Genomic DNA, 11,513 nt, shown 5'->3' on the forward strand with positions numbered 1-11,513 from the left:
TGCCTGTAGAGGCCAGAAGAAGGCTTCTGATCCCCTGGAACTGGAGTTACCAGTAGCTGTCAGTCATTGTGCGAATGCTGGGAACTGAACTCAAGTCCTCTGTGGGAGCAGCCAGCGCTCTTACCTGCTGAGCTGTCTCTCTGGCTCGCTTCACTTTCTTAAAACTTAATATTTTGTTTGTGTTTTGGTTTTGTTTGTTTTTTCGAGACAGAGTTTCTATGTAGTTTTGGAGCCTGTCCTGGAACTAGCTCTTGTAGACCAATCTGGCTTTGAATTCACAGTGATCTGCCTGCCTCTGCCTTGTGGAGTGCTGGGATTAAAGGCATGTGCCACCACTATCCAGCCAAAACTTATGTATTATGTATGTCTGTTTGCCCTGTGTGTGCAGGTACCCATGGAGGCCAGAAGAGGGCATCAGATCCCAGGAACGGGATTTACAGATGGTTGCTATGTGGGTGAGGGCAGACAAACCCAGGTCCTCTGGAAGAGCAGTAATCCCTCTTAACTTCTGCTGAACCATCTCTCCACCCCCTCTTTTTGCTATCCTTTCTTTCTTTTTTTAGTATTGCTATTCTTAGAGCATACCAAGCATGCTCCTGCCTCCAAGTCAGTGCACTGGCTGCTCCCAGTCCTCATGTGGGCTCATGTCCTCACTTCTCTCAAGTCTCTGCCCAGACGACACCTTAGCATCAAGGCCTTTCCTTTATGAGAGGTACACCTGCCTATAGAGCATCCACTCTCTCAGCCGGGCGGTGGTGGCACACGCCTTTAATGCCAGCACTTGGGAGGCAGAGGCAGGCGGATCTCTGTGAGTTTGAGGCCAGTCTGGTCTACAAGAGCTAGTTCCAGGACAGGCTCCAAAGCTACAGAGAAACTCTGTCTTGAAAATCCAAAAAAAAAAAAAAAAAAAAAAAAAAAAAAGGAACATCCACTCTCTCCTGTATTATATTCCCCAATAATTATCCCTACCTGACTGACTGCACATTTATTTATTTATTTTGTTGTTGTTTCATCTTTTGATTTTTGAGACAGGGTCTTTTTTTTTTTTTTTTTTTTTTTTGGTTTTTCGAGACAGGGTTTCTCTGTGGCTTTTGGAGCCTGTCCTGGAACTAGCTTTTGTAGACCAGGCTAGTCTCAAACTCACAGAGATCCGCCTGCCTCTGCCTCCCGAGTGCTGGGATTAAAGGCGTGCGCCACCACCGCCCGGCTCTTGAGATAGGGTCTTATCATGCATTCCAGTCTGTACTTGAGTTTGTTATATGGGCTGGCCTTGCACCCTTGATCCTCCTGCCTCAGCTTCCCGGCTGCTAAAATCACAGGTGTGTGCCAGCACTCCTAATCAGACCCACCACCTAGTAACATGGAAGTAGCTTCTAGAGTTCAGGCATTTTTGTTTGTTGCTGTATTCTCGGCCCCATGATAATAGCTGGTACATAGTAGAGGCTACAGAAATCGTTGTTGAGCCATGCAGTGGTGGCGCACACCTTTAATCCCAACACTCGGGAGGCAGAGGCAGGTGGATCTCTGTGAGTTTAAGGCGAGCCTGGTCGACAGAGGGAGTTCCAGGATGGCCAAGGTTATGCAAAGAAACCCTATCTCGGGAAACAAAACAACAGCAGCAGCAACGAAAGAAAGCTTTGTTGAATGAATGAATGCTTCGCTGTGCTCAGGGGATGAGACTGTTCTAGAAGACTCACATGACTGGAGCAGGGATGGAACAGATTCTCCGGTGTGTAGGCGAGAGCTGGGACTCACCCAGGGTGTGCCTGAGTGCTCTGAGGGTCTGGTGTTTTCCCACATACTATTCTTTTGTTTCTCACAAAATATCTACCCCAGACGGTAGATATCGTCCTTCCCATTTGACAGCTGAGAAACTAAGGCACAGAGAGACCAGGGAGTGTATGCCACCCCCCAAAGGGCTTTAGGGTGAATCTCCCATTTTTGATCTCTATTGCTGGATCTCTCTCATGCTCATTCATTCTTCAGAGCTCATTGATCTCTAAGCCCCTAGCTCTGCACTTCTCCCTCGCCCCCCCCACACACACAGAAGGAGTCAGTGGGTGCAAGAACCCAGTCCCACCCTCTCTGCCCTGCTCCCTCTGCTCAGGCCTCACAGCAGGTCAGCCCCACTTGGTTGCTGGAAGGAAGAGTTAACAAGGAGTGTTTGTAGCAGCTGCTGTCTCCAAGGAGAGGAAGGAAAGCAGAGCAGCGAGGCCACAGCCTAGATGGCCGGCGACAGTCCCGGGCTGGAAGCAGCAGATGACCATCTGGCCCTAACAGAGGGGTGTTCTCACCTCCACCAGTCTTAGGAAGTGCCGAACGGAGCAGACTGGGCAGCTGAGAGTGAGGTCGTTTGCAGGGCCACCAAAGGGAACCTTCAGGCAGGGACTGAGGAATGTGGGAATTGGGGGCTGGGCCTGGCCCAGAGGCTGTAGCCAGCAGCAAGCTGCAGAGCCAGAAGCCCTGAGCTCTCAGAGGGTAGAAGAGGACCTATTAAAGCAAGGAGAAGTGGGCCAGGACCTTGACCTAGCAGGTGGCAGGAGGAGAAAGAGAGCAGTAGGGGACAGGAGGCTTTTACTTCCTCCTGAATTTCTGCTCCAGCCATGTCTCAGCATAGGGGACACAGGAGGAGGCCCAGGACCCCAGGGCCTCCTGTGCGCAGCATCCGGCCCTTCAAGTCCAGCGAACAGTACCTGGAGGCCATGAAGGAAGACCTGGCCGAGTGGCTTCGGGATCTGTACGGGCTGGACATTGATGCAGCCAACTTCCTGCAGGTGCTGGAGACTGGCCTGGTGCTATGCCGGCATGCCAACACTATCACAGAGGCTGCTCTGGCCTTCCTGGCTGAGGCACCTGACCGAGCTCAAAAGATTCCCATGCCCCAGGCTGGGGTTTTCTGCAACGGGACTGCTCAGCCAGGTACCTTCCAGGCCAGGGACAACATCTCCAACTTCATCCACTGGTGTCGCAAGGAGATGGGCATCCAAGGTAACACATCTATCTCAGACCCTTATCTTGTGGGGACATGCGTTACGTGGAGGCTCAAGCTAAGCAAGATCTGGGGGGATCAGAAGTTGAGATATTCTTCTAGATTTTTCCATGAGGTAGCTACATTTTTGTGTGTCGGTTTCTTCTCCTCGTAGCCAATCCTTATAAACACACACTGACGATCAATAAACATCTGTTAATGATTCAATCCATGAAGAGACACGAATCACCTTTTCTGTTTCCAGTGCATACCAAGGACTGAGGCTAGAGTCCAATGCCCAGGAATGCGTGGCCTAGGAAGACAGACTGCTGGATAGATTCAGAAGTTACAGCCCAAGGGGATGTGTGCTCCAGTCAAGTGTATAGTATAGGATCCAGAATGGGAATGTGCAGAATGGAACAGTTGTGGGCACCAGCAAGGGCAACAAGAGGGAAGAGATTTGGGGTAAGGAGAGAAGTTTGAGGAAGATAATTAACTAGGCAGTGGGGGAGCAAAACACAAGAAAGGCAGATAACTGGGGAAAACGGACCAGTAAACCCGAGGAACTAAAGCCGTGATTCTCAGCCTTCCTCATGCTGCGAGCCTTTAATACAGTTGTTGTGACCCTCTCCACACACCATAAAATTATTTCACAGCTGCTTAATGACTGTAATTTTGCTACTGTTATAAATTGTAACATGAATATCAGATGCGCGCGACTCCAGTGGGGTTTCGACCCGTAGGTTGAGAACCACTGGACTAAAGAATGGGAAGAGAGCTGGGGATGGGAGAGTACTCTGCAGGGAGTGACAGTTGTTTGCCTGGAACCCAGGAATGGGATTAGGTGTGATTACATAACCCTCCAGACCAAAGGTAACTCGGGTGGGACAGGGAAAGGGTCAGGTTTGAACTCCTGGCCGGTGGAGAGGAGGAAGGGGCTTGGTCAAAGGTTAATCAAAGCTAATGATCTGGCTGGAGATGTACCTTATGTCTCATTCACAGCCCCAAACCCTCAAACAAATGCTGCTTTCTGTTGAGATAGGCTAGATCCCCATTATTCAGAAATTCAAAACTGGGACTCTGGAGCCAGCTGAAGGTCGCATAGCCTTTGAGAGAATCTGGGACTGAGCCTCGTAGGGTGAGGTACACAGAGCCTATAGTCAACCCAGCCTGGTTCTCTGGAGCTAAATTTGGGGAGTCTGAAGGATGGGTAGGAAAAGAAAGAAACTGCTTCCTGCTCCTGGGGTCTTCTCGGTGGCTAAGTGGGTCAGAGGAGAGCCGGATAGAGAAAGCCCCCTGCCCTGCCCTAGGATCAGCCAGGCTCCAAATACTTTTGCCCACGCACCAGCCTCTGCCGTTAGCCTGGGACCTTGTGTGGACCTCTTTCAGGCTCCTCCTCAACCCGAGATGCTGAAACCCGAGCCACCCTCCGGTGTCTGCTACCTCAGCCTAGGGATGATCTCTAGAGGGGACTTAAGCCACGCGTGTCCCCTTCTCTCCTTTTCCTACATCAGAGGTGCTGATGTTCGAGACAGAGGACCTGGTGCTGCGCAAGAATGTGAAGAGCGTGTTGCTGTGTCTGCTGGAGCTGGGTCGCCGCGCCTGGCGTTTCGGTGTGGCGGCACCGGCCCTGGTGCATCTGGAAGAGGAGATCGATGAGGAGCTGAGGCGTGAGCTGGCCCTGCCCTCGCCGGATCCGCCACCTACCGCACCCCCTGCCCGCAGGCCTTGCCACTTCCACAACCTGGACCAGATGGTGAGGCGCCCGGCCACGCCCTCAGGCCCAGCCTGTGCCCCACCCCCCTCTTCCCAGTCTTCACTGCCCTGCTCCACTCCGAGCGAGCCCCTACCCTCACCGCATACGACAGTGGCTATTGCCGCTTACCGCCTTTGCCCAAGCCCATCACTGCACATTTCTCATTTAGCCCTGTAGGCTAGGTGCCAAGGACATGGCATTCTCGTTACTCACCTTTTGCTTTGGACAAATTATTTAACCTTTCTGACCCTCCGTCCAGGGCCATGTAGTGGACTGGGGCACAAGAGCCATTTTCTGTGACCGCTGTGAGAATTAAGCGAACATGAAGTGCGTGGGGGCGGTTTCCAGAGTGAGTGGAATCCCGTCACAGGACGAGGCTCTTCCCTAAGGCTAGCCCCATTCCCGCCACTGGGAAAAATGGGGCTTCCCCCCTTTTTTATTTATTTTTCTCTCCTCCTCTTTCCCCTCTTTTGTTTTTCATTTCTCTTTCCCTTCCCTTGCTATGTTGCCAAACGTGGTCTTCAGGTCATGAGCCCAAGCAATCCTTCGGGAAGGTTTCTTAGCTGAAGGCCTGTAACGCAATGGGCACAGGATTCTGCCCCGTGCTGGTCAAACAGCACAGTCCACTGTATCCCACTGTCAGAGGGGAAGAGGACCACAGGGGTGGTTCCTATGGGCTCTTTAAAGCCTTCCCCTCTCTACTTGCCTCTCAGCCCCCAGGCCTGACTTCAGCATCAGCGGGGGGGGGGGGGGAGAGGGGAGGAAGGGACTGTGTGGAGACAGATAGGCACCCCGTTTAGCTTGACCCAGTATGTGAACGGACTTGGATGCTCAGGCAGAGAAGAGAGCTGAGTCCCTGCCATGGCCCACAGGTGCAGAACCTCGTGAGTCATTGCACATGCCCAGTGCAATTCTCCATGGTCAAGATATCTGAGGGGAAGTACCGAGTAGGGGACTCTGACACGCTCATCTTCATCAGGGTAAGTTGGGCCTAAGGTGGAGGGACCTCCAGGGCCAGCCAAATGGGGTTTCCTTTCAGGGAACCTTGGCTGAGCCTGAGGGCAGGGACGGGAAGCAACCCATCATACACCCCATGCCACCAGACCTTGAGGCTCTACCCTACCTTGGAAATTTCCAGGAGATTCTAGGCAAAGTGGACAAGCCTATCTCATCCTCCCACCAATGTAGCTGGAACCACTCCCCCCACCACCTCCGTCAGAGCTGAGTCTACAGGATGCCCCAGGCAGAAAGGGGGTCTATAAAAAAGGTGCCCCACTAAGCAAGGGACCTGAGAGCCTGGGTTCGTGTTCAGTGTATGGCCCCAGCCACGTGGATCCCAAAGTACACCACTCAGACCCTGGGCCTGTCCATTCTGTAGAGCGAGCCGAAGTACAGGTCTGGGATGGGCTTCCCACTAGCCCCTCCCCCTGCCTGGCTTCACCTCCCCAGAGACGATCTATGCTCGGGGGTGTGGTCAGCAGTTGGGCGTGGCCAAGGCCTTTCCACGGGCTTAGAATATACCTGGGAGCAGAGCCAGCAACCTGAGCCCCTCAGATCCCGAGACAATAGTCTTGTAATGTGGGTACGGGCCAGGGATTTGTGGTCCCGCTTTGGAACTGTAGAAATTAAAGACTGGAAAGACTATGGGACCTGGCTCATTACAGAGTTGGGCAGAACTCCCACCGTCTCTGTCACCCATCACAGAGGCATGATGGTCCCGTATCAATTGCAAGTAGCGACAAGTGCAAACTCCTGTATAACAAAGAGTGTCCCCAGTTGTGGGTGCACAACTTGCTGTTTCTCACCCTTGACAAGTGATGTCTGTCATGGGTAAGACTAAACAGAAAATTATCCTATCTCCCATTCCCAAACGTAACTAAAGAAGTATACGGGAATAGGGGAAGTCTTTTCCTCAGCTCTCAATCTCACCTTTGCTCCCTCAGATCCTCCGGAGCCACGTGATGGTGCGTGTTGGGGGCGGCTGGGACACGCTGGGCCATTATCTGGACAAACATGACCCCTGTCGGTGTACGTCCCTCTGTGAGTTCCCCAAGAGGTTTCGCCTATGGGGCTAGTTAGAGAGACATAGCTCCTGGTTAGGAGGCTACCTGTGGGAGGGCAAATAGGCCTGATCTCTAAGGGCTCTAGCTGCGAGGGAACTGTGGGTGAAGACAGAGGGGAGGTCGTGGCGCAATACTACAAGTAACCACAAGGTGGCGGAAAAGATACGCAGAAACAGCGTTGTCAGAGATGTTCGCTACATCTCGGTGGAGAACAGGTCTGGACTGGTGGCCCTTCTGACTTGGTTTTCTGTCTTTCCCTAATCCTCTTCAGTATGCCAAGTAACCCCGAATAAGCACACAATTTGAATTAAAGTTGCAGATCGGTAATACAACATAACTTTCAGCAAATCCCGATGTTGGGCCCCCTGACCAGATTGTGTCCTCCAAGCCCCTTTGTAGAAGTTGGGGCTGTCACTGTAGGTTCTGGTACCTATAAGAAGGAATAAGCAGGGGCTGGAGAGATGGCTCAGAGGTTAAGAGCAATGAGTACTCTTCCAGAGGTCCTGAGTTCAATTCCCAGCAACCACATGGTGGTTCACAACCATCTGTAATGAGATCTGGTGATTTCTTCTGGTCTGCAGCCATACATGGAGGCCAAATGTTGCATATATAATAAATAAATCTTTTAAAAAAAAAAGAAGGAATAAGCAGAATTTGAGAGCATGGGGAGGAGGAATAATGAGTTTGATAAACAGGAATTGAAACTTCCTTTCTTCTGCTTTCTCTGGGGGCCTTGGTGGGTAGCCCACAAACCAGGCAGCTTCCTGAAGCCCCCAGGACCGCCGGTGCAGCATGAAGTGAAGGTGCAGGATGGGCCTTCACAGCCCCAGCCTACAATGACCATCAGCCGCTCACAGAGCCCACTGCCCCCGGTGGACTGGAGGACCTACACGTCTTCCAGCCGAAGGCTGAGGCCCCCCACCCCCTCTCCTCCCCAACGCCATGGTGAACGAGGATCAGAGGCCAGGATCATCAGAGAGACAGCCCCATTACTAAGGTACAAGAGAGGGATATGTAAGGGTCTCCTCCATATTCTCAGTTGCTCATCCCCCAAGATAAAGGGAACAATGTCCTACCCACAACAAAACTTCATGTGTGCTGGGTATGGGGGCATACGCCCGAAGTTCTAGCATTCAGGCAGCCAAGATTGGGAATTTTGGTCTTTCCTGGGCCACTTTGGGAGGCCATATCACAAAACCAAATTTAAAAGGGAAGCCTAGCCTAATAGGACAATGCTCCCCTGGTATGTGCAAGACCCTGGGTTCCACAGCCCAGGGCTACAGGACAAGGTAAAGCTTCAAGTGTTTGTGATAAAAACCAGGACTTAAGGACCATCTTGTTGCTCCAAATATCTACCCATTTTATAGCCAAGGAGGCTGAGGCCCAGAAAAGGAATGGCCATATTTAATGTCCTTCCATTTCATGATTAAAGTGAGATTGAGATCGGCCCCAAATATGGATAGGCTCTGATCATCATCAACCTTCAGGGCTGGAGTCCCCTTGAATGGGCTGAAGTCACCTTCTATCTGCCACATGGGGAACAAGGGAGAACAGGCAGGAAGAGCAGCTGCTGCGTAGGGCTCTCTTGGTTCATCTTATGGAGAACACTGGTTCTCTAGTGCCCCATGGTATACCCATGGGAAATGCCTCTGATAGGCCTAGGTTCCTCTTTCCAGCTGCTTTTCTCCTTTGCAGGTCCCAAGAGAGGCCAATGACCCCATCTCAGAGGATGCTGTCACCCGGTTCCCAATTCTCATCTACCTGTAGGAGCCCAGACCTACGAAGTACCCTGTCAGGAAAGAGAGAGAACAGATGCCCTGGTGAAATGCCCAGAGGAAGGACTCCCACGTCTTGGGATCATAAGGATACAGACAGACAAGGAACCCATACCAAAGCCCTCACCCCCCAGAGGCTCCAAATCCCTGAGGCCACCAGTAAAGGGACATCAGCAAGAGGACCATCTCCCCCACCTCGTTCCTCCAGCCTAGTCAATCCTCATGGCATCTGGCTCCTGAATCAGGGTGTTTCCCCACAGCTCAGTGAACCTCCATCTATGCAATCCCCAACCCTTAGCAAAGGGTTCACCAAGATCCCCATCCGACTTTCCTCTGCCCAGCCCCCAACACCCAGAAGGTTTTTGGGTACTGAAAATAGAGGTTCCATGGAAAGAGGATCCAGCCCATCAAGGGCTCCCACAGGGAACCTGGATAGATCCACACATGGGCATCACTTTGCTGAAGCGAGCCATGGGGACCACCAGATGGACATTCAGATGGCTTTGGAGACTGAGGATCCCAGGAGCCTAGACACACAGAAGTGGAAGGGGGGGCACACTTCTCTGCCCCTGGGCAGGACCAGAGAGCAAGCCCTCTACCATAGCCTTGACGAGGAGATTGTGGCCAACATGAAACAGCTGAAGGTGGGGCCTGCCTGTGATCAGGGCACAAGGTCTCAAGCCATCCCTCGAAGTGGAGTCTATGTTCCCAGCCTAGGTGGGAAGTGGCCTGAATCTGGGGGGCCTTATGACAAAGTTATCCAAGAACTGGTTCAGGGGCCCCCACCCCTCTTTAAAGTGGATTGGAAAGCCTGGAGAGTAGACTCTGAAGCCTCGCCTAAGCCAGCTGTGGGCCCAAGAAGTCCTGAAGAGAAGCTAGGACCCAGAGAGAGTGGACCAAGGATAAAGGCAAGCCTGACTGTCAAGAGTACCCCAGTGAGGACTGTACCATTCACAAGAGGGAAGGATTGCTCCACCTGGACTGGGCCCGCCACCCCGGAGGCTCCCACACATTCATGCTCAGACCTCAGTTCTGACAAAGCTGGAGTTTGTCTGGGCAAGGGTAAAAGAACCCTCCGGAAGCCTCAGAAAATCCCATCCATTTACAAACTGAAGCTGAGACCTAGAATCCGTCCACGCAGAGACCACAGGCCTGAGAAAAGACCTTCCAGAATTCCCAAGCCACTGACCTACCTCTGCCTGGGTCCAGCCAGGACAGCTCCTGGAAGCAGGCTATTGAAAGCTACATTGGGTGGCAAGGAAGGGGGCACCTGCCCGATGGAACGAGCAGGTGAAAAGAAGGAGGAGGAGAAAAAGAAAGAAGCCGGCATCTCATTGGAGAACAGCTCTCAGGCTTCAGAGAGCCAGGAGCCCCTGCAGCTCAATGGAACCCCACTTCTGCCTGAGGAGGAATCCTGGGTCTGAAGAGTCTACAAACGGGGAGGACCACAGCAAAATTTTGTATGCAGTACAATATATGTGTGAGGAAGGATGGTCCCTCACTCGGCACAGGGCCTTGGCCAGGAGTGGTGTGAAGACCCCATCTCTTCAGTTGAGCAGAAGGGCAGCCTACACTTACCACTGCAAGCCATCATCAGGCCAGCGGCAGTGGGGAGCACCCATATCTTTTTTGTTGACCCCAAGAACAGTTCCTCAGCCTCTGGACATTTCCCCAGCTGTAAGTTATTAAACACACGTGGGTCTGTTCTTGAGCCTCAGCTTTTGGAGGGGGGGTTCTTTCCCTAAGACTGAGGAAGGGTAGTGAGATGCAGCTTCAAACGTTGTCTCTCCTGGAGGAGATGGGGACAAGGTGGAGGGAGCCTTCAGCGAGGAGAGGCTTCTACCAGGTCCTAGTGGTCAGAACCGCGGACAGCGACAAAGGTAGCCCCGCACAGGCTCCTGAAGGCCACCCTTGACTTTAAAGATCTCCCAGGACATTTCCCCTGGTCCAGAGAACAGGGATCACTCAGGGAGAAGAGAGCTGATTGACGGCAGCCATCACACTTCTGTGTCTAGGAAGCTATGTTCGGAGGCCTTAAATTTGACCCCTGCCTAGGAGGAAGACGCAGAAACAGGATTGAGTCTTCCAGGCTGTCGAGAATGCAGCTGATGGTACCTTCTGTGTGACTGTGATTATCAGTACCTTTTCCCCTTTGATCCCTGGGTTGACCTGGATGTTGGGGTGGGGATTCTGTCCACACAGCGCACATGCACTGCAGGGACCCACTCCACCCTCCACGAGCAACAGAGCTGACACGGAGGTAGAGAAACGAGGGAAAACACTCCCTGATTTTTAATCTGACTTCCCATAACAGCTCAATGGGTGTCACACACACTTCCAGACCCTGTGTGGGAAACCCTGGTTGGGGAGGGGAAGGACAGAGACTCAGATGAGGGTGAAGGGACCTGAAATCCAAGACCTGGGATGAAGAGGAAAGGGTGAGGGAGGCTACATTCCAATGGTTCCCCCCGGGGGGGGGGCAGCCAGAGGCCCGGATCCCCCCACCCTTGCCTCAAGTGCCTCAGAGTTGGGGGGGTGATCGGGCACATGAGATGCTGCCATCTTTACCCCACGCCCCGTGGAACCAGGGGTGGGGCTGCAGGAGAGGAAAGTGGGCATCTCTCCTAACCCTTCCAGCCACTCTGAAGTGTGGGGAAGGGGAGCCACCACCTCTGTTTCAGAGGGAGGCTCAGAGAGGGCAAGTTACTAGCCCCAAATTTTGCAGGACAGCAAGGACTAGAACCCAGAATGCTGGGCCGCCCACAGTCAGGGCAGCTGCTGTTGTACTGCAGTGCCCTGCTGGGTGGAGGGAGTGAGATTCAGTAGGTGAAGCAGAAGAGAGAATCATGGATTCCCTCCCACACGGGAACACCATAAATTCCCCATCCCCACCCCTGCCCCAGATCCCTCCCCATAACCTCTCTGGGTACCTGATTTCCTGGTCTGTGCAC

General features: G+C 52.7%; 1 protein-coding gene across 1 annotated transcript; it reads left to right on the top strand.

Moving 5' to 3' along the window:
- Positions 1-2,603: 2,603 nt before the first annotated feature.
- Gas2l2 (growth arrest specific 2 like 2) lies at positions 2,604-9,986 on the top strand. Its single transcript, XM_038328944.1, has 6 exons — positions 2,604-2,988; positions 4,483-4,724; positions 5,597-5,704; positions 6,668-6,764; positions 7,532-7,784; positions 8,483-9,986. Exons 1-6 carry the CDS (start codon positions 2,604-2,606, stop codon positions 9,984-9,986), a joined length of 2,589 nt encoding a protein of 862 aa, XP_038184872.1.
- Positions 9,987-11,513: the final 1,527 nt, after the last annotated feature.

Source organism: Arvicola amphibius, chromosome 4 (assembly GCF_903992535.2).
Source record: "Arvicola amphibius chromosome 4, mArvAmp1.2, whole genome shotgun sequence".
Taxonomy (NCBI): domain Eukaryota; kingdom Metazoa; phylum Chordata; class Mammalia; order Rodentia; family Cricetidae; genus Arvicola; species Arvicola amphibius.